At 69.8% G+C, this 27,651-nt stretch overlaps 4 protein-coding genes across 4 annotated transcripts; 1 reads left to right on the top strand and 3 right to left on the bottom strand.

Moving 5' to 3' along the window:
- Nucleotides 1-427: 427 nt before the first annotated feature.
- LOC127465665 (nascent polypeptide-associated complex subunit alpha, muscle-specific form-like) lies at nucleotides 428-7,841 on the bottom strand (the record flags this gene model as incomplete). The annotated part of the gene is made up of 7 exons (XM_051776169.1): nucleotides 6,449-7,841; nucleotides 4,413-4,997; nucleotides 3,666-3,950; nucleotides 2,647-3,039; nucleotides 1,079-1,183; nucleotides 934-990; nucleotides 428-625 (listed from the first exon to the last, which is right to left on the bottom strand). Coding segments are annotated over exons 1-7 (1,669 nt in total), but the record flags the coding sequence as incomplete, so codon positions are not given.
- A 793-nt stretch (nucleotides 7,842-8,634) lies between these two features.
- On the top strand, nucleotides 8,635-11,206 carry LOC127465661 (basic proline-rich protein-like). The gene is made up of 2 exons (XM_051776166.1): nucleotides 8,635-8,664; nucleotides 9,987-11,206. Exons 1-2 carry the CDS (start codon nucleotides 8,635-8,637, stop codon nucleotides 10,626-10,628), a joined length of 672 nt encoding a protein of 223 aa, XP_051632126.1. The 3' UTR covers nucleotides 10,629-11,206.
- Nucleotides 11,207-11,386: 180 nt separating this feature from the next.
- On the bottom strand, nucleotides 11,387-14,259 carry LOC127465662 (zinc finger protein 576-like; the record flags this gene model as incomplete). The annotated part of the gene is made up of 3 exons (XM_051776167.1): nucleotides 11,387-12,155; nucleotides 13,499-13,662; nucleotides 13,964-14,259. Coding segments are annotated over 3 exons (831 nt in total), but the record flags the coding sequence as incomplete, so codon positions are not given.
- Nucleotides 14,260-15,723: 1,464 nt separating this feature from the next.
- On the bottom strand, nucleotides 15,724-27,218 carry LOC127465663 (cell adhesion molecule 4-like; the record flags this gene model as incomplete). The annotated part of the gene is given in 9 exon segments (XM_051776168.1): nucleotides 15,724-15,837; nucleotides 16,714-16,842; nucleotides 18,446-18,618; nucleotides 20,845-20,935; nucleotides 22,182-22,346; nucleotides 23,583-23,601; nucleotides 23,603-23,718; nucleotides 25,212-25,364; nucleotides 27,041-27,218. Coding segments are annotated over 9 exon segments (1,131 nt in total), but the record flags the coding sequence as incomplete, so codon positions are not given.
- Nucleotides 27,219-27,651: the final 433 nt, after the last annotated feature.

The following is a 27,651-nucleotide window of genomic DNA, read 5'->3' on the forward strand; positions in this document are numbered from 1 at the left end:
GCCGCTCCCGGAGTCGAAGGCGACGAGACCCCGACAGGGCCCGAAGGAGCCGCAGCCCCGGAGCCGCCCCTCCCCCTCTGCGGGGTCACGGGGGGTCACGGGGGGGTCACGGGGTCACCCCTCCCCCAGCCCCTGGCGCCCCGCCCCCCACGGTGGCCCCGCCCCCATCGCACCCAGAACTCCCCTCCCCCCTCTGTGGGACCCGCCCCCCAACATAGGGGACCTGGGGAAGCCCCTCCCCCCCCTCTCAGGACCCCTCCCCCCCACCACCATGAGAGCCCCTCCCCCCACACATGACCCCCCACCCCTCCCCCACCCATGACCCGCCCTCTGGCCCCGCCCCCGTCCCATTGATCCCACCCCCTTCCCCTGTGGCCCCTCCCCCCTCCGCCCCTCCCCCCGCCCCCCCCTTTGCCCCCTCCCCCACCCTGCCCGGGCGCGCGGGCGATGACGTCGACGCAGGAGTCACGTGACCGGGGGCAGAGCAGCGGTTCCGGTTCCGGCCCCGCTTCCGGTTCCGGCCCCGCTTCCGGTTCCGGCCCCGTCCCGGCCGCCAGGGGGCGCCGCCCGCCGCAGGAGCCGTCGGAGCTGTCGCAGGTCCGGCACAGCAGGGGGCGCCAGGGAGCTGCCGGAAAGGGGCGGGGCCTCAGCGGGGGACACGCCCACAGGGGGGCGCTTCCGGCAGGGGGCGCCCGAGAGCGGCCGGAGGAGGGGGGGGGGGGGGGTGGAGCCTCAGCCAGAGGGGGGCGGAGCCTCGGGGACACGCCCACAAAACCCCCTCCCCCAACCCCCCCTAAATCTGAACTCACGTGACCCCGAGGGGGCGGGGGAGGGGGAGGGGGTGGGGGAGGGGCTGTGCTCCCCCTGCCCCTCCCCCCAGCGCTCCTCGCGCAGGGTCACGACCTCCCCGTGCGACCGGAAGGTGATGACGACGTCGGGGGGGGCCGATGACGTCACAACCCCCCTCCTCCCGCGCCAGCAGCCGGCCCCCTGGGGGGAGGGGGAGGGAGGGGCGGTCAGGGATCACCCGAGGTGACCTTTGACCTCTGGCCCCTCCCCTCCCCCCCCCCGCGGGTACCTGTGAGGGTCGTGAGGGTCGTGCGGCGACAGGCGGCGTGGGGGGAGGGGCAGGGCTCGGGGCGGCAGCCGGTGACGTCACAGCGGGGGCAGCGCAGGGCGGGGGCTGGGGGGGGGAGGGGGAGGGGTGGGACACGCCCCCTCCCCCCCAAAAAAATGGGGGAGGGGGGAGAGGGAGGCCCCGCCCACTCCATATACAGAGGAGGGGGAGGGGTCCGGAGGGTGGGGGAGGGGCAGAGGGGGAGGGGGGGGTCAAGGTTGGGGGGGGGGGAGGGTTGGGGGGGAGGGGTGCGGAGGATGGGGGAGGGGTCAGAGTGGAGAGGGGGTCAAGGTGGGTGGGGGAGGGGTCAGGGTGGGGGAGGGGGAGTCGGGGGAGGGGTCCGGAGGGTGGGGGAGGGGGTACCTGGCAGCAGCAGCCCCCAGAGCAGGGCCCAGCCCCACCCCCACCCCCCGGGGCTCATGGTCCTGCTCCCTTCCCCCCCCCCCGGGGCATCCTCCTTATAACGGGGTGGGGGAGGGGCTTGTCCGAGGCCCCTCCCACCCCCTCACCCCCCCCCACCCCTCCCCCCACCCCCCAAAGTTTCCCCATTTTGGGGAAGGAAATGAGGAAACCGGGAAAAGGGGGGGGGTGGGGGAGGGGCAGGGGCAGTTTGGGGGGGTGGGGGAGGGGCAGGAGGTGTCCCCGCCGCCCCTCCCCCCGCCCTGAGACCACGCGGAGGCGACCAATCGTCGAGTGATGTTTTATTTGGGGGGGGGGGGAGGGGTCCAGCACGAGGTAGGGGGGAGGGGCCTACAATAAATATCGGGGTGGGGGAGGGGCGCTCAGGGCAGGAGCAGCGGGGGGAGGGGCAGCAGCAGGAGCAGGAGGGGGAGGGGCGAGAGGGAGGGGGAGGAACCAGAAACCCCGGGGGGGCCCCGTGGGGGAGGGGCGGCCGTGACCGGGAAGACGTTGGGGGCGGGGCGGGGCGGGGGAGGGGCGCAGCGGGTGGGGGGAGGGGCGGCGACGCCGGCGGGGGTGGTGGGGGCGGGGCAAAGGGGGCGAGGCGTCCCCCTCCTTGTCCCCACCCCCCCACCTCGGGGGGGGGCCCCGGGACCCTCCGACCCCCCCCAGGGCGATGTCCCCCCCCCGGGGCCACCATGACGGTGTCGCCCCGGGGGGACGTGGTGGCCACCACGGCGGGGGCGGTGGCCACCACGGGGGAGGGGGGCGAGGTGGCACCTCTGGGGACCCCCGAAGTGTCCCCGGAGCAGTCGGGGACCCCCGACCCCCCCCAGGGGCGATGTCCCCCCCCCGGGGCCACCATGACACTGTCGCCCCTCAGGGACGTGGTGGCCACTACAGGGGGGGGTGGTGGCCACCACGGGGGGGGGGGGTGGCACGTCCAGGAGTGGCCCCGGGGCAGGTGGGGGACGTGGGGACTCTCTGTCCCCTCCAGGATGACATCACTGCCGGTGGCCACCAGCACCTTGTCCCCCTCCTATGGACGTGGTGACCAGTCCAGCCGGGGTGGTGGCCCCTTCATGGACCTCATTGACGTGTCCCAAAGTGTCCCCAAGGCCACTGGTCACAGCTGGTTCTGGTGTCCCCCTCCACAAGGACGTCACTGCCGGTGGCCACCAGCACCTTGTCCCCTCCTGGGGTTGGGGTGACCAGTCCAACCAGGGTGGTGGCACCTTCGTAGACCTCGTTGACGTGTCCCAAAGTGTCACTGGGGTCACTGGTGACACCGGGCTGGTCCGTCCCCTCCATAACCACGTCCCCAGGGGTGGCCACCAGCACCTTGTCACCTGCTGGGGACGTGGGGACAATTCCAACCGGGGTGGTGGCACCTTCATGGACCTCGTTGACGTGTCCCAAAGTGTCCCTGGGGTCACCGGTGACACCGGGCTGGTCTGCGATGACATCACTGCCGGTGGCCACCAGCACCTTGTCCCCTCCTGGGGTTGGGGTGACCAGTCCCACTGGGGTGGTGGCACCTTCGTAGACCTCATTGACGTGTCCCTCGGTGTCCCCAGAGCAGTTGGTGGCACCGGGACGGTCCCTCCCCTCCAGGACGACGTCCCCGCCGTGGGCCACCATCGGGCTGTCACCTGCTGGGGACGTGGGGACGGGGGACACCGGGGGTGGTGGCATCTCTGGAGACCTCACTGAGGTGTCCCAAAGTGTCCCCAAGGCCACTGGTCACACCTGGTTCTGGTGTCCCCTCCACAAGGACGTCACTGCCGGTGGCCACCAGCACCTTGTCCCCTCCTGGGGTTGGGGTGACCAGTCCCCCCGGGGTGGTGGCACCTTCATGGACCTCGTTGACGTGTCCCAAAGTGTCCCTGGGGTCACCAGTGACACTGGGCTTGTCTGTCCCCTCCATAACCACGTCCCCACCGTGGGCCACCGCGGCCGTGTCACGTCCTGGGGTTGGGGTGACCAGTCCCCCCGGGGTGGTGGCACCTTCATAGACCTTGGTGACGTGTCCCAAAGTGTCCCCGGGGTCACCAGTGACACCCGGTTCTGGTGTCCCCTCCAGGATGACGTCCCCACCAGTGGCCACCAGCACCTTGTCCCCTCCTGGGGTTGGGGTGACCAGTCCAACCGGGGGTGGTGGCACCTTCATAGACCTCGTTGAGGTGTCCCTCGGTGTCCCCAGGGTCGTTGGTGACACCGGGCTGGTCTGTCCCCTCCACCATCACGTGCCCAGGGGTGGCCACCAGCACCTTGTCCCCTCCCTGGGGTGGGGTGACAGCGGCCCCCAGGGTGGTGGCCCCTTCATGGACCTCGTTGACGTGTCCCTCGGTGTCCCCAGAGCAGTTGGTGGCACCGGGACGGTCCCTCCCCTCCAGGACGACGTCCCCGCCGTGGGCCACCATCGGGCTGTCCCCTGCTGGGGTTGGGGGTGACCAGTCCAACCGGGGTGGTGGCACCTTCGTGGACCTCATTGACGTGTCCCGAAGTGTCCTTGGGGTTGTTGGTGACACCCAGTTCTGGTGTCCCCTCCATAACCACGTCCCCACCAGTGGCCACCAGCACCTTGTCACCTGCTGGGGTTGGGGGTGACCAGTCCAACCGGGGGTGGTGGCACCTTCAGAGACCTCGTTGAGGTGTCCCAAAGTGTCACTGGGGTCACTGGTGACACCGGGCTGGTCTGCGATGACGTCACTGCCAGTGGCCACCAGCACCTTGTCCCCTCCTGGGGGTGTAGGGACAGGTCCAGCCGGGGTGGTGGCATCTCCGTAGACCTCATTGAGGTGTCCCAAAGTGTCCCCGGGGTCGTTGGTGACACTGGGCTGGTCCGTCCCTTCCATAACCACGTCCCCACCATGGGCCACCGCGGCCGTGTCACCTGCTGGGGTTGGGGTGACCAGTCCAACCGGGGTGGTGGCACCTTCATGGACCTCATTGACGTGTCCTGAAGTGTCCCCAAGGCCACTGGTCACAGCTGGTTCTGGTGTCCCCCTCCACGATGACGTCACTGCCGGTGGCCACCAGCACCTTGTCCCCTCCTGGGGCCGCAGTGACCAGTCCCCCCGGGGTGGTGGCCCCTTCATGGACCTCGTTGACGTGTCCCTCGGTGTCCCCGGAGCAGTTGGTGGCCCCCGGTCCCTCCGTCCCCGCCATCTCCACGTCGTCCCCCTCCCGGGGCCCACCCCCCCATTGTCACCTCCGGGGGTCTCAGTGGCCCCTCCGGGGGTCTCGGTGGCCACTTCCGGGGGTCCCGGTGCCCCCCCCGCAGTTGGTGGCCCGGAGCCGCTCCTCGGTGACGTCATCGGCGGTGACGTCACGGGCGCCGGCCCCTCCCCCCTCCGGGGGGGTCGCAGTCCGGGGGCAGCGGGGGAGGGGTGGGCGGGGGGGGAGGGGCGGCGAAGGGACATCGAGGGGGGTCGCCCGAGGGGGGGGGTGGGGGCGGCGGTGAAGGGGCGAGACAAGGCTGTGGGGGGGAGAGAGGGGGGGGGGGTCAAAAGGGGGGGCTGGGAACCCCCCCGGCACCCAGGGGACCCCCATAACACCCCCCCGCCCTATAGCACCCCCCCCCACACCCTATAGCACCCCCCCCAGCCCCATAACGACCCCTATAGCCCCCTATAGCACCCATGGGACCCCAAAACATCCCCCCACCCTATAGCACCCCCCCAGGCCCATAACGACCCCTATAGCGACCCTATAGCACCCAGGGGACCCCAAAACATCCCCCCACCCTATAGCACCCCCCCAGGCCCATAACGACCCCTATAGCGACCCTATAGCACCCAGGGGACCCCAAAACATCCCCCCACCCTATAGCACCCCCCCCACACCCTATAGCACCCCCCCCAGCCCCATAACGACCCCTATAGCCCCCCTATAGCACCCCCCCACACCCTATAGCACCCCCCCCAGCCCCATAACGACCCCTATAGCCCCCCTATAGCACCCCCACATACCCTATAGCACCCCCCCAGCCCCATAACGACCCCTATAGCACCCAGGGGACCCCATAACACCCCCCCACCCTATAGCACCCCCCAGCCCCCCCGAGAGCCCCCAGAGCACCCCATGGCAGCCACAGGACCCCCCCCCGAGCACCCCCTGACCCATAGGAGCCCCCCTGCCCCCCTCAGCACCCCATAGAACCCCAGAGTACCCATGGGACCCCCCCCCTCACCCCATAGCACCCACGGGACCCCCATACTCCCCCCCACCAAGACCCCATAGAGCCCCACAGCACCTCCAGCGCCCCATAGCACCCATGGGATCCCTCACAGACCCCCCCAGCACCCCATAGCGCCCCATAGCACCCATGGGACCCCCATAGACCCCACAGCACCCATGGGATCCCTCACAGACCCCCCCAGCACCCCATAGCGCCCCATAGCACCCCATAGACCCCCCCAGCCCCCTATAGCACCCATAGGACCCCCCAGCACCCCCCGGCACCCCATAGACCCCCCCAGCCCCCCTATAGCACCCATAGGACCCCCCCCAGCCCCCCCCCCAGCCCCCCCCCTAGCACCCATAGGACCCCCCAGCACCCCCTAGCACCCATAGGACCCCCCAGCCTCCTTTTTTACCCATAGGACCCCACAGACCCCCCCAGCACCCCATAGACCCCCCCCCCTCACCCTATAGGACCCCCCCAGGCCCCCTCAGCCCCCCATAGCACCCCCAGAGATCCCCCCCCCCGTAGGACCCTCCAGCCCCCCCAACCCCCCTATAGCACCCCATATCCTCCCCCAGCTAGGACCCCCCAGCCCCCTATAGCACCCATAGCACCCCATAGCCCCCCCCCAGCCCCCCCATAGCACCCCATATCCCCCCCCCAGCCTCCATAGCACCCCCCAGCACACCCATATCCCCCCCCAGCCCCCCCATAGCCCCCCCCGGGCCCCCCCCCGGGCGCACCCCCGAGGACGGCGCCGAGCAGCAGCAGCCGCAGCCCCCGCTCCATCCTGGGTGGGTGCGGGGGGGCCCCGGCCCGGGGGGTCCCCTTTATCCGCGCCCCACCACCCCCCCCAAAAAAACCCCACACCCTTCCCGCCCCCCACCCAATTAGCGGGGCGCGGTGGGGGAGGGGCGGCGGCCCGGCCCAGGAATGTGGGGCACCCGCCCCCCGCCCCCCCCCAATTATGGGCACCCCACGGGCGGCCCCACCCCCACCTCTGCCCCACTGACCCCCGCGGGGCGACGGGGGACGCGGCTTTGGGGTCACCCCTGACCCACAGATTGGGGGGTCACCCCTGACCCAGAGATTTGGGGTCACCCCTGACCCATAAATTGGGGGTCACCCCTGACCCAGAGATTTGGTGGTCCCCTGTCCTCGACCCAGAGATTTGGGGTCACCCCTGACCCAGAGATTTGGGGTCCTCCTGGCCTGGACTTGGCTTTGGGGGTCACCCCTGACCCACAGATTGAGGTCCCTCCTGTCCCTGACCCAGAGATTTGGGGCCCCCTGTCCCTGACATGGTTTTGGGGTCACCCCAATCCATAAATTGGGGGTCGCTCGTTGTACCAGATACAAGATTTGGGGTCGCTCCTGACCCATAAATTGGGGGTCCCCCCCTGCTCCTGACCCAGAGATTTGGGGTCTCCCTGTCCCTGACACTGGATTTGGGGTCACCCCTGACCCATAAATTGGGGGGTCCCCCCTGCTCCTGACCCAGAGATTTGGGGTCCCTTGGCTTTGGGGGTCACCCCCCGCCCCATAAATTGGGGTCCCCCCTGCCCCTGACCCATAAATTGGTGGTCTCCCCCTGTCCCTGACCCAGAGATTTGGGGTCCCCCTGGCCTGGACTCGGCTTTGGGGTCACCCCTGACCCACAGATTGGGGGTCTCCCCTGTCCCTGACCCAGAGATTTGGGGTCCCCCTTTGCCCAGCCACAGGATTTGGGGTCCCCCTGTCCTGGACCCGGGATTTGGGGTCGCCCCTGTCCCAGAGTTTGGGGTCTCCCATATCTCGGCCCCACAGATTCAGGATCCCCCCAGTCCCTGCCCCATATATTTGAGGGTTCCCTGTTCCCAGGCCCCACAGATTTGGGGTCCCCCATATCTGGGCCCCCCCCCCCCATTGACTGGGGTCCCCCCTGTCCCTGACCCACAGATCTGGGGGGTCTCCAGGCCCCATAAATTCAGGGCTCCTCCTGTCCCCGCCCCACAGATTTTTGGGGCTCACCCCAGTCTGGGCCCCGCAGATTTTGGGGGTTCCCCCCGTCCCAGCCCCACAGATTTTTGGGCTCCCCTGTTTCCCCCCTCCCCCAAGACTTGGGGGTCTCAGCCCCCCCACATTCGGAGGGGGGGGGAGGGGTGGGGGGCGTCCCCTGTTCTCCTCTCCCCTCCCCCCCCCCCTCAAATTTGGGGTCTCCCCCCCTTTTCCACCCCCTCAATTTGGGGGTCCCATCCCCCCCCCCCTCCCCCTAAGTGTCCCCTCTCCCCCCCCAGTGTCCCCTCCCCCCCCCCCAAGTGTCCGCTCCCCCGAATTTCGGGGGTGTTCCCCCCCCCCTCCTCCTCCCCCCGCCCCTCCCCCCCAAATTCCCGCTCCCACGTCCCAGTTTCGCTCCCGCGGGGGCGGAATTTTGGGGGTTGTTTTCGATCCCGGTCACGTGCCCGTCCTCCCCCCCTCCCCTCCCTCCCCCCCCCACCCCGGTCACGTGTCCCCCCTCCTTGTCACGTGTCGCCCGCTCCACGTGACACCCTCCCCCCCCCCACACACACACGGGGTTGTTTTCGATCCCGGTCACGTGCCCGTCCTCCCCCCCTCCCCTCCCCCCCCCACCCCGGTCACGTGTCCCCCTCCTTGTCACGTGTCGCCCGCTCCACGTGACACCCTCCCCCCCCCACACACACACTCCCGCCTCCACCAGGGAGCGCCGCGGAGCTCGGTGGGCGGAGCTTTTAGGGGAAGGAGGTGGGAGGGGCGTGTCGCGACGCGGGCCACGCCCCCTCAGGTCCCAAAGCCACGCCCCCCCGCGCATGCGCCGCGCGGCGGCGGCGGCGGCGGGTCCGGGAGCGGCTCCGAGGGGTGAGCGCGGCCGGGGGGGGGAGGGGAGGGGAGGGGAGGGGGAGGGGGGAGGGGCCGCGCGGGGCATTGTGGGATGGCGGCGGGGACAGCGCCCCCCGGCGGGGTAACGGAGAGGAGGGGGGGTGGGGCGGCGCGGGGCATTGTGGGATGGCGGGGGAGGGGGGGGGGAGGGAAAGGAGGGGGTGGGAGGGGCTTGTGGGGCGGTGGGAGGGGCCTGTGGGGCGGTGGGGAAGGGGGGCGGGGGGTGTGGAGGGGGGGTTGGGGGTGGGAGGGGCTTGCGGGGTGGTGGGAGGGGGGTGCGGGGTGGAGGCGGGGCTTGTGTAACAGTGGGAGGGGCTTGTGAGGTGGTGGGAGGGGCCTGGAGTGAGAGGGGAAGGGATGGGGGGCTGGGGGGTGGGAGGGGCTTGGATGGGCATGGGAGGGGCCTGGGATGTGTGGGAGGGGCTTCTGAGGGTGGGAGGGGCTTCTGAGGGTGGGAGGGGCTTTTGGGGAGGTGGGAGGGACTTCTGGGGCGGGGGGTGGGGTACGGGGGGCTTGGGAGTGGGAGGGGCTTGTGGGGCGGTGGGAGGGGCCTGCGGGTTGCAGGAGGGGTCTGGGTGGTAGGAGGGGCTTGTGGAACGCTGGGCGTGGCCTGTGACCCGGTGGGCGGAGCCTGTTGTGGGTGGGTGTTGCGGGAGGGGCGTGGCCTGACTCGCGGTGGGCGGGGCCTGACGCATTGTGGGCGTGTCCCCGGTGACGGCGGCGCCCCCTGGCGGCGCAGGGCGGCCATGATGGCGGCTGGGCGGGGCCCGGGCGGGAGCGAGGACGGAGCCTTCGAGGAGGAGGAGGAGGAGGAGGAAGAGGAGGAGGAGGAAGAGGAAGAAGACGACGAGGAGCGAGCGGCCAGCGGTGAGAGGGGGACGTGGCTTCCAGTGGCCGTGGGCGTGGCCTGGAGCGTGGGCGTGGCCTGGGCGGGCGTGGGCGTGGCCAACACCGTAACCCCGCCCCCTGCAGCCCCCCCGAGGATGAGGACTCCGAGTCCGAGGCCACGTCGGTGTCGTCGGGGGAGAGCGGCCCCCCCCTCCCCCCCCGCCAACGGCTGCGCAGGTACCGCCCCTCCCCCGCCCCGGGGGACACCCCCAGGGACCCCTCCCCCACCCCTTTTTGCCCCTCCTCCAACCTCTCCCCCATTGACCCCTCCCCCACCTTGTCATTTCTATTGACCCCCCTCCTCCCCATTTCCCCTTCCCCCCCCCAGTTTTTCTACGGACCCCTCCCCCCACTGACCCCTCCCCCCACTGACCCCTCCCCCCATTGACCCCTCCCCCACCCTGTCAACTCCATTGACCCCCCTCCCCCCTATTTCTCCTTCCCCCCTCCCATTTTTCTTCGGACCCCTCCCCCCACTGACCCCTCCCCCCACTGACCCCTCCCCCACCCCCACAGGTGCCCGGACCCGCCCCCCGGGGGAGGAGCCTCGGCCGTTCCTGGACTCCGGAGTGGGGGAGGGGGATCCCGGCGGCGGCGGGGTGGGTGGGGGAGGGGGGTCGAGCCCGGCAGGGGCGGGGCCGGGCCGGGGGGGGGAGGGTCAGCGGGGAGCGGCCGCCGCGGTGGGGGGGGGGGGAGGGGCGGGGGAGTGGCACAAGTGCCCCGAGTGCGGGCGGGGCTTCGGCACCTCCCGGGCGCTCAAGGTGCACCGCAGCTACCACGTGGGCCGCAAGCGCCCCCCAGGGCCACGCCCCCCCGCCCCCCGCCCCGCCCCCCCGCGGCGGCCCCGCCCCCTCCATCCCGGCCGGCCCCTCCCCCCCTTTCAAGTTCCACTACATCTGCGCCGAGTGCGGGCTGGGCTTCGCCGCCCCCGCCGCCCTGGGCGCCCACCGCTGCGAGCACGGCCGCCGCCGCCGCCCCCGCAGCCCCCCCGGGCCCTCCCCGCCGCCCACCCCTCCCCCGCCCCGCCGGCAGGCCCCTCCCCCCCCGCCCAGCCCCTCCCCCCCGCCCCCGTTCCGCTGCACCGAGTGCCCCGGGGCCTTCGGGCTGGTGGCCGAGCTGCACGAGCACTACATGCTGCACGCCCGGGGCGAGCTCTGAGCGGGCGGGGACGGGCCCGGGGACACGCCCACACGGCCAGGGACACGCCCACCCAGCCAGGGACACGCCCACACGGCCTGGGACACGCCCCGCCCACCTCTTGTCCCAAACTTGGCCGGGGAGGAGGAGGAGGAGGAGGAGGAGGAGGAGGAAGGAGAGTCGGGTGATGACATCACTGGGTGGGTAATGGGGGGGGGGTGACGTCATCGAGGATGTGATTGGAGGGGGGTTCTGACGTCATCGGAGGGGTTGTGATGTCACCGAGAGGGTTGTGATGTCATCGAGGGGGTGTGATGTCATTGAGCGGGTTGTGATGTCATCGGGGGGTTGTGATGTCACCAAGAAGGTTGTGATGTCACCGGGGCGCTATGATGTCATTGAGCAGTTTGTGATGTCATCGAGGGGGTTATGACATCATCAAGGGGGTCGTGATGTCACCCAGGTGTTCACGGTGTCATCAGGGAGGTTGTGATGTCATTGTAGGGGTCGTGATGTCATCGAGGAGGCTGTGGAGGGGGGAGGGGGGGGCGTGGCGTGGCCGTGGAGGACGTGATGTCATCAACAGGAAGTGATGTCATAACGCCAGGGCGTGGTGTCGTCGATGCGGGGGTGACGTCACGGCCACGAGAGTGACGTCATCCCCCCACTGCCTCCGGGGGGGTGTGACGTCATACCGTCACCCTGAAGCTCCGCCCCCACCCTCTCACACGCAATGACGTCATCGCCCCTCCCCCCCTTTACAACCAACCAATCAGGAGCCGCCGCTGCTTTTTTGTTATTATTATTCCTCACCACCGGGTGGCGCCAGAGGGCAGGAAGCCACGCCCCCTCCAAACTGGCCACGCCCTCTTTCAGAGACCACACCCCTCCAAAGTGGCCACACCCTCTTTATAGACCACACCCCTCCAAGCAGGCCACGCCTCCTTTAATAGGCCGCGTTTCCTCCAAAGAGGCCACACCCCCTTTAATGACCACACCCCCCAAAATAAGCCACTTGACCGAATAGGCCACACCCATTTTTTTGACCACACCCCGCAGCACAGGCCACACCCTCCTCCGTTGACCGCGCCCCCTTCCAAACAGGCCCCGCCCCCTCCCCCAGCGTCCACGCCCCTCCACTCGGCCCCGCCCCTTTTCCCGGGCAGGCCCCCGCCCCTCAGAGCTCCCCTCGGGCGTGGCGGATGTAGTGCCGGTGCAGGGCCCCCTCCCTGGCGAAGGCGCGCCCGCACTCGGTGCAGGCCAGCCCGGGCGGGGCCGCCTTGGGGGGCGTGGCCGGCTCGGGGTGGGCGTGGCGCGGCGCGGGGCGTGTCCGCGGGGGCGTGTCCGGGTGGGCGTGTCCGCGCTGGTGGCGCAGCAGGGCCGGGGAGGAGCCGAAGGGGCGGGAGCAGACGAAGCAGACGAAGAGGGCCCCGCGCAGCGCCGCCGCCGCGAAGTCCCGCGGGTGCTGCCGCTTGGCGTGGCGGGCGGCGAAGGCCGCGTCCGGGAACGTGATCAGGCAGCGCCCGCAGCGCCGCGAGCCCACCCGGTCTGCGGGGACAGGGGGGGATATGGGGGGACGGGGTCAGCCATGAGGGACCCCCAGAACGGGATCAGGCAGCGCCAGCAGTGCCGGGAGCCCACCCGGTCTGCGGGGATATGGGGGGACGGGGTGAGCCAGGGAGGAACCCCCAGAACGGGATCAGGCAGCGCCAGCAGTGCTGGGAACCCACCCGGTCTGGGGGGATATGAGGGGACGGGGTCAGCCAGGGGGAACCCCCGGAACGGGATCAGGCAGCGCCCGGAGCGCCGGGAGCCCACCCGGTCTGGGGGGACAGGGGGATATGGGGGGACGGGGTCAGTCATGGGGGGCACAGAGGGACCCCACAGGGAGCCCACCCAGTCTGGGGGGACAGGGGGATATGGGGGGACGGGGTCAGTCAGGGGGGACCCCCAGAACGGGATCAGGCAGCGCCCGCAGCGCCGCGAGCCCACCTGGTCTGGGGGGACACAGGGGGATATGGGGGGGACAGGGTCAGTCAGGGGGGACACAGGGACACCCCACAGGGACCCACCCGGTCTGGGGGGACAGGGGGATATGGGGGGACGGGGTCAGTCAGGGGGGACCCCCAGAATGGGATCAGGCAGCGCCCGCAGCGCTGCGAGCCCACCCGGTCTGGGGGGATATGGGGGGACAGGGTCAGTCAGGGGGGACACAGGGACACCCCACCTGGTCTGGGGAATAGGGGGGGAGGACGGGGTCAGTCAGGGGGGGACACAGGGACACCCCACAGGGACCCTACCTGGTCTGGGGGGGACATGGGGGGATGGGGTCAGTCAGGGGGGACACAGAAAGACCCCACAGGGAGCCCACCCGGTCTGGGGGACGTGGGGGGGACATGGGGGGACACAGTGACACCCCACAGGGACCCCACCCGGTCTGGGGGATATGGGGGAATGGGGTCAGTCAGGGGGGGACACAGAGACACCCCACCCGGTCTGGGGGGGACACAGGGACATGGGGGGATGGGGTCAGCCGGGGGGGACATAGAGGGACCCCCAGAACATGATTGGGCAGTGCCTGCAGAGCCGGGAGCCCACCCGGTCTGGGGGGACGTGGGGGGACACAGTGACACCCCACAGGGAGCCCACCCGGTCTAGAGGGACACAGGGGACAGGGCGGGACTCGTAGGGACCCCCAAATAGTCTGGGGGGACCCCCAGGACACCCCGAGGGACCCCACCTGGTCTGGGGGGGACACAGAGGGACCCGCCAGACACCCACGGGGACCCCCAGGGGTCCCAGAGCACCCAAGGGGTCCCAAGGATCCTCCCCTCCAAAATTACCCCAGGGAACCCCCCCCCAACCCCCCCCAGGAGCCCTTCCCCACTCACACACGGAGCCCTTGGGCCGGGGCTGGGGGGAGGTCCCGGGGGGGGTCCCGGGGGGTCCTTCCCCCCCTTCCTCCTCCTCCTCTTCCTCTTCGTCCTCCTCCTCCTTCTGCCGCCGGGGGGGGCCCCCCCGGGGGGGGCTCCGGGGGCTGCGACATCCCGGGGGGGCTTTGGGGGGGGGGGGGGGAGGTGGGAGGGGTCACCGCGGGGGTCCTGAGACCCTCCCGAAATCCACCCTCGGGAACCCCAAACCCCCCCATCCCCCCCTCAAAGCCCCCCCAGACTCCCCCTAATCCCCCCCCAGCCCCTCCATCCTCCCTCCAGGGTCCCCCCCAGCCAAACCCCCTTTAAAGCCCCCCCAGCCCCTCCCAGATCTCTCCGTGGGGCCCCAAGACCCGCCCAGACCCCCCCCAACCCCCCCCCCCAGGACCCCCCAAATCCGCCCCTCCCCCCCCTTTGGCCCCTCACTCGCTCTCGCGGCCGCTCTCGCGCCCCCCCCCGGCGGCGACTTCCGGCTTCCGGCGCCGCCGGAAGCGCTTCGGAGGGTACTTCCGGTCCGGGAGACCCCGCCCACATCGAGGCCCGCAGAGGGCGGGGGCTCTGCGGGGTGACGTCACCGGCGGCCAATGGGAAAGGGGGGCGGGGCCGAGATGGCCCGCAGAGTGGGCGGAGCTTGGCGGCGCGGGAGGCGCCCCCTGCTGGCCGCGGGGGACGCGCCAGTTCAAACCAGTGACCCCCAGTTTGGAACTGGGAACCCTCCCAATTTAAACCAGTGACCCCCAGTTTGGAACTGGGACCTCCCAGAATAAACCAGTGACCCCCAGTTCGGAACTGGGACCCCCCAATTTAAACCAGTGACCCCCAGTTTGGAACTGGGACCTCCCAATTTAAACCAGTGACCCCCAGTTTGGAACTGGGACCTCCCAATTTAAACCAGTGACCCCCAGTTTGGAACTGGGACCTCCCAGTTCCCACCTAACCCCTTCCCAGTCCCTCCAGTCCCTCCCAGTCCCCTCCCAGTCCCTCCCAGTGCCCTCCCAGTCCCCTCCCAGTGCCCCCCAGTCCCTCCAGTCCCTCCCAGTGCCCCCCAGTCCCTCCCAATCCCTTCCCAGTCCCCTCCCAGTCCCCTCCAGTCCCCTCCAGTCCCTCCCAGTCCCCTCCCAGTCCCCCCCAGTGCCCCCAGTGCCCGCGGGTACGAATCGGGGGTTTTTATTGCGTATCAAAGGTGGTTAAAAGGTTATTTACAGCCACACCCGCGGAGGGGGCGGGGCCGCGCGTCGGGCCACGCCCCCCTCTTAGATTATTCACGACCCGCCCCCTTGCCCCGCCCCCTCCCCACCCCTCCCCCCCCTTGTGCGCGGGGACACGGACACGCCCCTCCCCCGCCCCTCCCCCACCCCCCTCATGGCTTTGAGCGTTTTTTTTTGGGGGGGGGGGGGACCCGGGATCGGGGGGCGGGGCTTGTGTGGGGTGGGCGGGGCTTGGCCCCGGCCCTGCAGCGGCCCCGGAGCCCCCCCGGGACCCCCCTTTGTGTCTCCCCCCCCCCCGTGTCCTCTGTCACCCCCATCCCCCCCCCGTGTCCCCCCCCTGTCCCCCCCCCCACGCTCAAGGTCCCCTCGTGTCCCCCCCTGTCCCCAATGTCCCCCAATGTCCCCTGTCCCTTGTCCCCCCACGTCCCCAAGGGCCCCCCAATGTCCCCTTAATGTCCCTTGTGCCCCCAATGTCCCCAAGGTCACCCCGATGCCCCCCCCCATGTCCCCCCATGTCCCCTATCCCTTGTCCCCCCCACATCCTCAATGTCACCCCAACGTCCCCCCCCGATGTCCCCCCGTCCTGAATGTCCCCTTATCCCTCCACCTCCACGTCCCCACTGTCCCCTGTCCCCCCCAGTGTCCCCCCACGTCCGTGATGTCCCCCCCCATGTCCCCAATGTCCCCAGTGTCCCCCCCGTGTCCCCCCACGTCCGTGATGTCCCCCCCATGTCCCCAATGTCCCCTGTCCCCCCTGTCCGTGATGTCCCCCCCAGTGTCCCCCGTGTCCCCCCTGACCCCCCCTGTGTCCCCCCATGTCCGTGATGTCACCCCATGTCCCCACTGTCCCCCCCCAGTGTCTCCCCTGTGTCCCCCCCATGTCCCCCCTGTCCCCCTCCCGTGTCCCCCCCGTGCCCCCCCACGTCCGTGATGTCCCCCCCATGTCCCCCCTGTCCCCCCCCCCGTGCCCCCCATGCTCCCCCCCTCAGATGAAGAACTCCTCCTTGCGCTTCCCGGGCTCCCCCCCCAGGAAAGCCTCCCGGGCCTCCCCGTGCTCCTCCAGCCCGCTGGCCTCGTGCGTCAGGTACGACCCTGGGACACGCCCACGCCCTCAGGACACGCCCACGCCCGTCAGACCACGCCCACATCCATACGGGACACACCCACCCCCAAAAAACTCCCCCCAAAAATCCCCCCCCCCCCCACAACGGCCCTGTGGCTCCAGGCCACGCCCACCACACCTCTGGACACGCCCACATCTGTGGACCACGCCCACAGCTGCCCCGCCCCACCCCTCCCAAGGAACACCCCCAAACTTCCCCACCCAGAGGCCACACCCACCCACAAAGGCCACGCCCACACGCACTCAGACCACACCCACCCCGAGGCCACACCCACCCGGACCAAGCCCAGCCCACACATACCCCACAGCCACACCCACCCCGAGGCCACACCCACCCGGACCAAGCCCACCCCGAGGTGCCACCTCCCTTCCAGAGGCCCCACCCTGACCACACCCACCCCGGCCACGCCCCCCCCGCCCTGGCCACGCCCACCTTTCTGTCTGACAGAGCACGAGACGAGGGCCCCACCCACTCCAACCACACCCACCCTGACCACACCCACCCACCCTGACCACACCCACCCCGGCCACACCCACCCCGGCCACGCCCCCTGCTCTGGCCACGTCCTCGGCCACGCCCACCTTTCTGTCTGACAGAGCACCAGACGAGGGCCCCACCCACTCCAACCACACCCACCCTGACCACGCCCACCCTGACCACACCCACCCCGGCCACACCCATCCTGGCCACGCCCCCGACCACGCCCACCTTTCTGTCTGACAGAGCACCAGATGAGGGCCCCACCCACACCCACCCTGACCATGCCCACCCTGACCACGCCCACCCTGACCACACCCACCCCGACCACGCCCCCCGCCCTGACCACGCCCCCGGCCACGCCCACCTTTCTGTCTGACGGAGCACCAGACGAGGGCCCCGAGCAGCAGCAGCAGCAGGAACACCAGCAGGGCCAGGGCCCCGCCCACCACGGCGAACGGCCCCGCCCCCTGCGCCGCCACCACCGCCCCGGGGTCTGCGGGGACACCCGGGGGGGACACCGTCACTGGGGGGGGGCTGGGGGGCACCCACAGCCCACCCCACACACCCCCCTCGGCCAGGGATGAGGGACAGGGCGTGGCCATGGGGACACTGGGCGTGGCCATGGGGATACTGGGCGTGGCCATGGGGACACTGGGGGTGGCCATGGGGACACTGGGCGTGGCCATGGGGATACTGGGCGTGGCCATGGGGACCCCATGGGTGGCTGTGGGTGGCCCTGTCGGTGGCCCTGGTGTCCCCAATGTCTCTGTAGGTGTCTCTGGTGACCCCATAGGTGACCCAGGTGACCCTGATGACCCCATGAGTGGTCGTGGTGACCCTGTAGGTGCCCTCAGTGTCCCCATAGGTGTCCCCAGTGACCCCATGGGTGCCCCAGTGACCCCATGGGTGTCCCCAGTGTCCCCGTGGGTGTCCCCCGTGTCCCTATAGGTGTCTTGGTGGCCCTATAGGTGTCCCTGGTGTCCCCATGGGTGTCCCCAGTGACCCCATGGGTGTCCCCAGTGTCCCCGTGGGTGACCCTGGTGTCCCTGTAGGTGCCCCCAGTTGATCCTGGTGCCCCCAGTGTCCCCAGTGTCCCTATGGGTGTGTCCCTGGTGACCCCATAGGTGTCCCTGGTGTCCCTATAGGTGTCCCTGGTGTCTATATAGGTGCCCCTGGTGCCCCTATAGGTGTCTTGGTGTCCCTGTAGGTGCCCCCAGTGTCCCTGTGGGTGGCTGTGGGTGTCCCTGGTGCCCCTATAGGTGTCCCTATAGGTGCCCCCAGTGTCCCCAGTGTCCCATGGGTGGTCCCTGGTGTCCCATAGGTGTCCCTGGTGTCCCTATGGGTGTCCCTGGTATCCCTATACGTGTCCCTCTAGGTGTCTTGGTGTCCCTGGAGTCCCTGTAGGTGCCCCCAGTTGATCCTGGTGTCCCCAATGTCCCTGTAGGTGTCCCCAATGTCCCCGTGGGTGGCTGTGGGTGTCCCCAATGTCCCTGTAGGTGCCCCCAATGTCCCTGTAGGTGCCCCCAGTGTCCCCGTGGGTGGCTGTGGGTGTCCCCAATGTCCCTGTAGGTGCCCCCAATGTCCCCGTGGGTGCCCCCAGTGCCCCCAGTGTCCCTGTAGGTGCCCCCAGTGTCCCTGTGGGTGCCCCCAGTGTCCCCAGTGTCCCTCTGGGTGGCTGTGGGTGACCCTGGTGTCCCTATAGGTCGCCCCAGTTGATCCTGGTGTCCCCAATGTCCCCGTGGGTGCCCCCAATGTCCCTGTAGGTGCCCCCAGTGTCCCCGTGGGTGGCTGTGGGTGCCCCCAGTGTCCCCAGTGCCCCCGTGGGTGTCCCTGTAGGTGCCCCCAGTGCCCCCAGTGTCCCTGTAGGTGTCCCCAACGTCCCCATGGGTGTCCCCGTGGGTGCCCCCAGTGCCCCCGTGGGTGGCTGTGGGTACCCCTGGTGCCCCTATAGGTGTCCCTGGTGTCCCTGTAGGTGCCCCCAGTGCCCCCAATGTCCCTGTAGGTGCCCCCAATGTCCCCGTGGGTGCCCCCAGTGTCCCCGTAGGTGCCCCCAGTGCCCCGTGGGTGCCCCCGTGGGTGCCCCCCGTGTGACTGACCGTAGACGACGAGCACGTAGTGGTCGGCGGCGCGGCCGTGGGCGTTGCCGGCGTGGCAGCTGTAGGTGCCGTTGTCCTGCGGGCCCAGCGCCGGCAGCGTCAGCCGCTCGCCCTCGGCCCGGGCCCGGGGCGGGAGGGACTCGTTGCCGCGGCTCCACCACACCTCCGTGGGGCTGGGGGGCACGGGGGGGCTGTCACTGCACCGGCACCTCCCTGGCACCCTCTGTCACCCCCCTGTGACCCCCTGTCACCTCCCCGTGACCCCTGCCACCTCACTGTCACCTCCTGTCACCTCACTGTGACCCCTTGTCACCTCACTGTCACCCCTGTCACCCCCGTGACCCTCCTGTCACCCCCGTGACCCTCCTGTCACCCCCCTGTGACCCCTGCCACCTCACTGTCACCCCTGTCACCTCACTGTGACCTCCTGTCACCCCCCTGTGACCCCTGTCACCTCACTGTCACCCCCCTGTCACCCCTGTCACCCCTCTGTGACCCCTGTCACCCCCTGTGACCCCCTCTGTGACCCCTGCCACCTCACTGTCACCCCTGTCACCTCACTGTGACCTCCTGTCACCCCCCTGTGACCCCTGCCACCTCACTGTCACCCCTGTCACCTCACTGTGACCTCCTGTCACCCCCCTGTGACCCCTGTCACCTCACTGTCACCCCCCTGTCACCCCTGTCACCCCTCTGTGACCCCTGTCACCCCCTGTGACCCCCTCTGTGACCCCTGCCACCTCACTGTCACCCCTGTCACCTCACTGTGACCTCCTGTCACCCCCCTGTGACCCCTGCCACCTCACTGTCACCTCCTGTCACCTCACTGTGACCCCTTGTCACCTCGTTGTCACCTCCCTGTGACCCTCCTGCCACCCCCCATGACCCTCCTGTCACCCCCCTGTGACCCCTGCCACCTCACTGTCACCCCTGTCACCTCACTGTGACCTTCCTGTCACCCCCATGACCCTCCTGTCACCCCCCTGTGACCCCTGCCACCTCACTGTCACCCCTGTCACCTCACTGTGACCCTCCTGTCACCCCCATGACCCTTCTGTCACCCCCCTGTGACCCCTGCCACCTCACTGTGACCCCTTGTCGCCTCGCTGTCACCTCCCCGTGACCCCTGTCACCCCCCTGTCACCCTCTGTCAGCCCCCTGTCACCCTCCTGCCAACCCCCTGAGACCCCTGTCACCCCCCTGTGACCCCAGTCACCTCACTGTCACCCTCCTCTCATTCCCCCTATGAGCTGTCACCTCACTGTCACCCCCTGTCACTCTTGTTGCCTCACTGCCACCCCATCACCTGTCACCTCCCCGTGACCCCTGCCACCTCACTGTCACCCCCTGTCACCCCTGCTACCTCACTGTCACTCCTGTCACCCCATCACCTCCCTGTGACCCTCCTGTCACCTTCCTGTCACCTCCCTGTGACGCTCCTGACTCCTCCCTGTCCCTCTCCTGTCACTTGTTCCCCCCTGACCCCCCCTGTCCTCCCCTGTCCCCTGTGTCCCCCCCATGTCCCCCTGTCCCCGTCACCCACCGTGGGTTCCCGCTGACGGCACAGGTCAGCACCAGGGTGTCCCCCCCTGTCCCCCCCCATGTCCCCCATGTCCCCCTGTTCCCCCCCATCCCCTGTGTCCCTCTGTGTCCCCCCCTGTCCCCTGTGTCCCCCCCATGTCCCCCTGTCCCCGTCACCCACCGTGGGTTCCCACTGACAGCACAGGTCAGCACCAGGGTGTCACCCCCTGTCCCCCCCATGTCCCCCTGTCCCCCCCATGTCCCCCCCCATCCCCTGTGTCCCTCTGTGTCCCCCCCTGTCCCCGTCACCCACCGTGGGTTCCCGCTGACGGCACAGGTCAGCACCAGGGTGTCCCCCTGTGTCCCCCCCATGTCCCCCATGTCCCCCTGTCCCCCCCCATCCCCTGTGTCCCTCTGTGTCCCCCCCTGTCCCTGTCACCCACCGAGGGTTCCCGCTGATGGCACAGGTCAGCACCAGGGTGTCCCCCCCTGTCCCCCCCATGTCCCCCTGTCCCCCCCATGTCCCCCTGTCCCCCCCTGTCCCCGTCACCCACCGTGGGTTCCCACTGACGGCACAGGTCAGCACCAGGGTGTCCCCCCCTGTCCCCCATGTCCCCCTGTCCCCCCCATGTCCCCCTGTCCCCCCCATGTCCCCCTGTCCCCCCCTGTCCCCGTCACCCACCGAGGGTTCCCGCTGACGGCACAGGTCAGCACCAGGGTGTCACCCCTGTGTCCCCCTGTTCCCCCCATGTCCCCCTGTTCCCCCCATGTCCCCCTGTTCCCCCCATGTCCCCCTGTCCCCCCCATGTCCCTCTGTCCCCCCCATGTCCCCCTGTCCCCCCCATGTCCCCCTGTCCCCCCCTGTCCCCGTCACCCACCGAGGGTTCCCGCTGACGGCACAGGTCAGCACCAGGGTGTCCCCTTCTCGCAGGACGTTCTGGGAGGGGACGATCCGCGCCGAGGGAGGGTCTGGGGGGGGGACACGGGGGGGGGGTCACCTCCTTGGGGACACCGGGGAGCCCCCCCAGTGTCACCTGGGATCTGCTGGGGACACCTGTGACCCCCCCCCAGTGGCATCTGTGACACCCCCAGTCACACCTGACACCCACCCTGTGTCCCCGCTCGGGTCCTCCCCGTGCCCCCAGTCCCTCCCAGTCCCTCCCCATCCCCTCCCAGTCCTCCCCAATCCCCTCCCAGTCCCTCCCCATCCCCTCCCAGTCCTCCCCAATCCCCTCCCAGTCCCTCCCCATCCCCTCCCAGTCCTCCCCAATCCCCTCCCAGTCCCTCCCCATCCCCTCCCAGTGCCCCCCAATCCCCTCCCAGTCCCTCCCAATCCCCTCCCAGTCCCTCCCCATCCCCTCCCAGTGCCCCCCAATCCCCTCCCAGTCCTACTCAATCCCCTCCCAATTCCCTTCTAGTCCCCTCCCAATCCCTTCCCAGTCCTTCGCAGTGCCCCCAATCCCCTCCCAATTCCCTTCCAGTCCCTCCCAGTCCCCCCATCTCCTCCCAGTCCCTTCCAGTGTCCCCCAATCCCCTCCCATTGCCCCCCAGTGCCCCCAGCCCACGCACACTGCACGTCCAGCATGTACTGGGTCTGCCTGCACTGTGTCCCCCCATGTCCCCAGTGCCCCCCAGTCCCTCCCAGTGCCCCCCAGTCCCTCCCAGTGCCCCCAGCCCACGCACACTGCACGTCCAGCATGTACTGGGTCTGGCAGTGCTGTGTCCCCCCCATGTCCCCAGTGCCCCCAGTCCCTCCCAGTGCCCCCCAGTCCCCCCAGCCCACGCACACTGCACGTCCAGCATGTACTGGGTCTGCCTGCACTGTGTCCCCAGTGCCCCCCAGTCCCTCCCAGTGCCCCCCAGTCCCTCCCAGTGCCCCCAGCCCACGCACACTGCACATCCAGCATGTACTGGGTCTGCCTGCACTGTGTCCCCAGTGCCCCCCAGTCCCTCCCAGTGCCCCCCAGTCCCTCCCAGTGCCCCCAGGCCACGCACACTGCACGTCCAGCATGTACTGGGTCTGCCTGCACTGTGTCCCCCCATGTCCCCAGTGCCTCCCAGTGCCCCCCAGTCCCTCCCAGTGCCCCCCAGTGCCCCCCAGTTCACCCACACCGCACGTCCAGCATGTACTGGGTCTGGCAGTGCTGTGTCCTCTGTCCCTCCCAGTGCCCCCCAGTCCCTCCCAGTGCCCCCCAGTGCCCCCCAGGCCACGCACACTGCACGTCCAGCATGTACTGGGTCTGCCTGCGCTGCCCCCGGCCCAGGGCGGGGTGTGTGGCCTCGCAGGTGACGATGGCCCCGTGGTCCCTGCGCTCCACGCGCAGCCGCAGCACCGAGCGCTGCCAGAACACCTTCCCCAGCTGCTCACGCGTGCTCTCGCCTGCGGGGACACAGGGACGGGGACAGGGACACAGGGACAGGGACAGGGACACAGGGACAGGGACAGGGACAGGGATGGGGACACGGGGACACAGGGACAGGGACAGGGACACAGGGACATGGGGACACAGGGACACAGGGACAGGGATGGGGACACAGGGACATGGGGACAGGGACAAGGACACAGGAACGGGGACAGAGGGACAGGGATGGGGACAGGGATGGGGACACAGGGACAGGGACACAGGGACAGGGACAGAGGGACAGGGATGGGGACAGGGATGGGGACACAGGGACGGGGACAGAGGGACAGGGACAGGGACACAGGGATGGGGACAGGGACACAGGGACAGGGATGGGGACACGGGGACAGGGATGGGGACAGGGGACACACAGGGACACGGGGACAGGGACAGGCAAGGACACACAGGGACACAGGGACATGGGGATGGGGACAAAAGGACAGAGGGACACAGGGACGGGGACATGGGGACAGGGACAGACAAGGACACACAGGGACACAGGGACATGGGGACAGGGACAGACAAGGACACACAGGGACATGGGGACAGGGACATGGATGAGGACACAGGGACAGGGACACAGAGACAGGGACACAGAGACAGGGACACAGGGACAGGGACACAGGGATGGGGACACAGGGACAGGGACACATAGGGACAGGGACAGAGGGACAGAGACAGAGGGACAGAGAGAGAGGACACATGGGGACAGGGATAGGGATATAGGAACACACAGGGACAGGGATACGAGGACAGGGATGGGGACAGGGACAGAGACAGGGGACAGCGGGATAAGGAGAGGGACACAGGAACACGGGGACACAGGGACAGTGTGTCCCCTGTCCCCAGGTGTCCCCATGTCCCCCCATATGTCCCCCCCCCCCCCCCCCCCCAGGTGTCCCCTCACCTGGCAGCTCGCGGCGGTCGCGGTACCAGCGCAGGGTCGCGGGGGGTCCCTCCCTGTGTCCCCCTGTCCCCAGGTGTCCCCCCCTGTCCCCAGGTATCCCAGGTGTCCCCAGGTGTCCCCTCAACCTGGCAGCTCGCGGCGGGTGGCGGTACCAGCGCAGGGTCGCGGGGGGTCCCTCCCCGTGTCCCCTTGTCCCCAGGTGTCCCCAGGTGTCCCCCCCCTGTCCCCAGGTGTCCCAGGTGTCCCCATGTCCCCCCCAGGTGTCCCCCCCAGGTGTCCCCCCATGTCCCCCCAGGTGTCCCCTCACCTGGCAGCTCGCGGCGGTCGCCGGTACCAGCGCAGGGTCGCGGGGGGTCTGGCGCGGGGGACGAGGCAGCTCAGCTCCACCTCCCCCCCCTCCACTGCCAGGGCCCCCGCCTCCACCACGGGGGGCTCGGGGGGCACTGGGGGGACAGGGGGGACAGGGGGACACACAGGGGACACAGGGGGGACAGGGGGACACACAGGGGATGGGGGGGACAGGGGGACACAGGGGGGACAGGGGGACACAGGGGATGGGGGGACACACAGGGGGGACAGGGGGGACACACAAAGGACAGGGGGACACACGGGGGGGACACAGGGGATGGGGGGACACACAGGGGACGGGGGGGGACAGGGGACACAGGGGGACAGACGGCGGACAGGGGACACAGGGGGACAGACGGGGGACAGGGGGGACACACGGGGGACAGGGGGACACAGGGGGGACAGGGGGACACACGGGGGACAGGGGGGACACACAGGGGACAGGGGGACACAGGGGGACACAGGGGGGACACAGGGGGGACACAGGGGGGACAGGGGGACACAGGGGATGGGGGGACACAGGGGGGACAGGGGGACACAGGGGGGACACGGGGGGGGACACAGGGAGGGACAGAGGGACACAGGGGACACAGGGGACACGGGGGGACACACAGGGGAGGGGGGACACACAGGGGACAGGGGGACACATGGGGGACACACAGGGGACAGGGGGACACAGGGGGGACAGGGGGACACACAGGGGACAGGGGGACACAGGGGGGACAGGGGGACACACAGGGGACAGGGGTCACGAGGGTCAGGGGGCAAACACAAGGGACAAAGGAGAAGAAAAGGGGGGACAAGGACCCAGGATGAGGGACAAAGGTGGAGGGGACAAGGGGACACGTGTCATCACATGTCCCCAAGTGTCCCCAGCTGTCCCCAAATGTCCCCAAGCAGGGGAGGACACCTCAGGATGTGGTTTGGGGTGCCTGGAAGTGGCACAGGCAGGAGTGGCCACCACAGTGTCCCCAAATGTCCCCGAGGAGGGGGAGGACACTTCAGGATGTGGTTTGGGGTGTCTGGAAGGTGGCACGGGCAGGAATGGCCACCACAGTGTCCCCAGGTGATCCCTCCCTGTCCCCAGGTGTCCCCAGGTGCCCCCACACCCCCCAGGTGTCTCCAGGTGTCCCCACACCCCCCAGGTGTCCCCATGACCCCCAGGTGCCCCCAGGTGTTCCCAGGTGTCCCCACACCCCCCAGGTGTCCCCACACGCCCCATGACCCCCCCAGGAGCCCTACCCAGCACGGTGAGGGTGGCTATCTGGTGCTGGGTGTCCCCAAGAGTCCCCATGTCCCCCCAGGTGTCCCCAGGTGCCCCCCATGCCCCCCCAGGAGCCCTACCCAGCACGGTGAGAGTGGCTATCTGGTGCTGGGTGTCCCCAAGTGTCCCCCCATGTCCCCCCAGGAGCCCTACCCAGCACGGTGAGGGTGGCTATCTGGTGCTGGGTGTCCCCAAGTGTCCCCATGTCCCCCCAGGTGTCCCCATGCCCCCCCAGGAGCCCTACCCAGCACGGTGAGGGTGGCTATCTGGTGCTGGGTGTCCCCACACCCCCCAGGTGGCCCCAGGTGCCCCCAGGAGCCCTACCCAGCACGGTGAGGGTGGCTATCTGGTGGTGGGTGTCGTCGGCGTAGAGCTGGCAGAAATACCCCCCCTCGTCCTCCAGCCGGGCCCGCGCCAGGCGCAGCCGCAGCCGCCGCCGGCTGAACTCGGCCAGCTCGAAACGCTCGTCCTTCAGGGCTGGGGGGACAGGGGGGACACCCCGGGGTCACACAGGGGTCACACGGGGACCCACAGACACCCCTGGGGTCACACTGGTACCCCATGGGACCCACAGCCCCCCACGGGCACCCCCAGCTCGAAACGCTCGTCCTTCAGGGCTGGGGGGGACAGGGGGGCACCCCGGGGTCACACAGGGGTCACACAGGGGTCACACGGGGACCCCATGGGACACACAGCCCCCCACGGGCACCCCCAGCTCGAAACGTTCGTCCTTCAGGGCTGGGGGGACAGGGGGGACACCCCGGGGTCACACAGGGGTCACACGGGGACCCACGGGCACCCCCAGAACCCACAGACACCCCGGGGTCACACAGGTACCCCTGGGGTCACACAGCCCCCCACGGGCACCCCCAGCTTGAAACGCTCGTCCTTCAGGGCTGGGGGGGGACAGGGGGACACCCCGGGGTCACACAGGGGTCACACGGGGACCCACAGACACCCCTGGGGTCACACAGGTACCCACAGCCCCCTCCAGGACACACAGACACCCCTGGGGTCACACAGCCCCCCATGGGCACCCCCAGCTCGAAACGCTCGTCCTTCAGGGCTGGGGGGACAGGGGGGGACACCCCGGGGTCACAGAGGGGTCACACAGGGACCCACAGACACCCCTGGGGTCACATGGGTACCCACAGACACCCCTAGGACCCACGGACACCCCTGGGACCCCACAGCCCCCCACAGGCACCCCCAGCTCGAAACGCTCGTCCTTCAGGGCTGGGGGGACAGGGGGGACACCCCGGGGTCACAAAGGGGTCACACGGGGACCCACAGACACCCCTGGGGTCACACAGGTACCCACAGACACCCCTAGGACCCACAGACACCCCGGGGTCACACAGGTACCCACACACACCCCTGAGACCCCACAGCCCCCCACGGGCACCCCCAGCTTGAAACGCTCGTCCTTCAGGGCTGGGGGGACAGGGGGGACACCCCGGGGTCACACAGGGGTCACACGGGGACCCACGGGCACCCCCAGGACCCACAGACACCCCGGGGTCACACAGGTACCCCACGGGACCCACAGACACCTCCATCCCCCTGATGCCACCCCAGGGTCACCCTGGAGCCCCACAGACACCCCTCTGTGCCCCCCTGTCCCCCCCCACGTCCCCAGGTGTCCCTGGGTGTTCCCAGGTGTCCCTGTCCATCCTCTGTCCCCCCCCCCACGTCCCCAGGTGTCCCTGGGTGTCCCCAGGTGTCCCCAAGGTGTCCCCAAGGTATCCCCATGTCCCCAAGGTCCCCCCGGGTGTCCCCAGGTGTCCCTGTCCCCCCCCATGTCCCCAGGTGTCCCCAGGTGTCCATGTCCACCCCCCTGTCCTCCCCCATGTCCCCAGGTGTCCCCAGGTGTCCCCAAGGTGTCCCCAAGGCCCCCCCATGTCCCCAAGGTCCCCCCGGGTGTCCCCAGGTGTCCCTGTCCACCCCTCTGTCCCCCCCATGTCCTTGGGTGTCCCCAAGGTGTCCCCAGGTGTCCCCAGGTGTCCCCAAGGTCCCCCCAGGTGCCCCCGGGTGTCCCTGTCCATCCCCTGTCCCCCCCATGTCCTTGGGTGTCCCCAGGTGTCCCCAAGGTGCCCCCAGGTGTCCCCAAGGCCCCCCCATGTCCCCCCAGGCCCCCCCGGGCTCCCCCTCACCGCGGGTGCCGTTGAAGAAGAGCGTCTGGCGGGCGGGGTTCTGGATGACGACGATGGACCCGTCGTACCTGTGCAGGTGACAGGTGATCTCGGCCGTGCCCCCCTCCAGCACCGTCACGTTCTCGGCCTGCACCTCCTGGGCCCTCCCTGGGGACACAAAAATGTCACCATGGGGGGGTCACAGCACCCACACCCCCCACAGCACTGTCAGGTTCTCGGCCTGCACCTCCTGGGCCCGCCCTGGGGACAGGGGGGGACACAACAACGTCACCATGGGGGGGGTCACAGCACCCACAGCACCCACACCCCCTCCAGCACCGTCACGTTCTCGGCCTGCACCTCCTGGGCCTTCCCTGGGGGACAACAGTGTCACCATGGGGGGGTCACAGCACCCACACCCCCCACAGCACTGTCAGGTTCTCGGCCTGCACCTCCTGGGCCCGCCCTGGGGATGGGGGGGGGACAGCAGTGTCACTGGGGGGGACAGGGGACACACAGACACCCCCTGGGGACAGGGGACACACAGACACCCCTGGGGACAGGGGGACAGCAGTGTCACCATGGGGGGACAGGGGACACACAGACACCCCTGGGGACAGGGGGACAGCAGT

This window comes from Manacus candei, unplaced genomic scaffold, assembly GCF_025592945.1.
Source record: "Manacus candei isolate 608988 ecotype Guabito, Panama unplaced genomic scaffold, ASM2559294v1 h1tg000457l, whole genome shotgun sequence".
Classification (NCBI taxonomy): Eukaryota; Metazoa; Chordata; class Aves; order Passeriformes; family Pipridae; genus Manacus; species Manacus candei.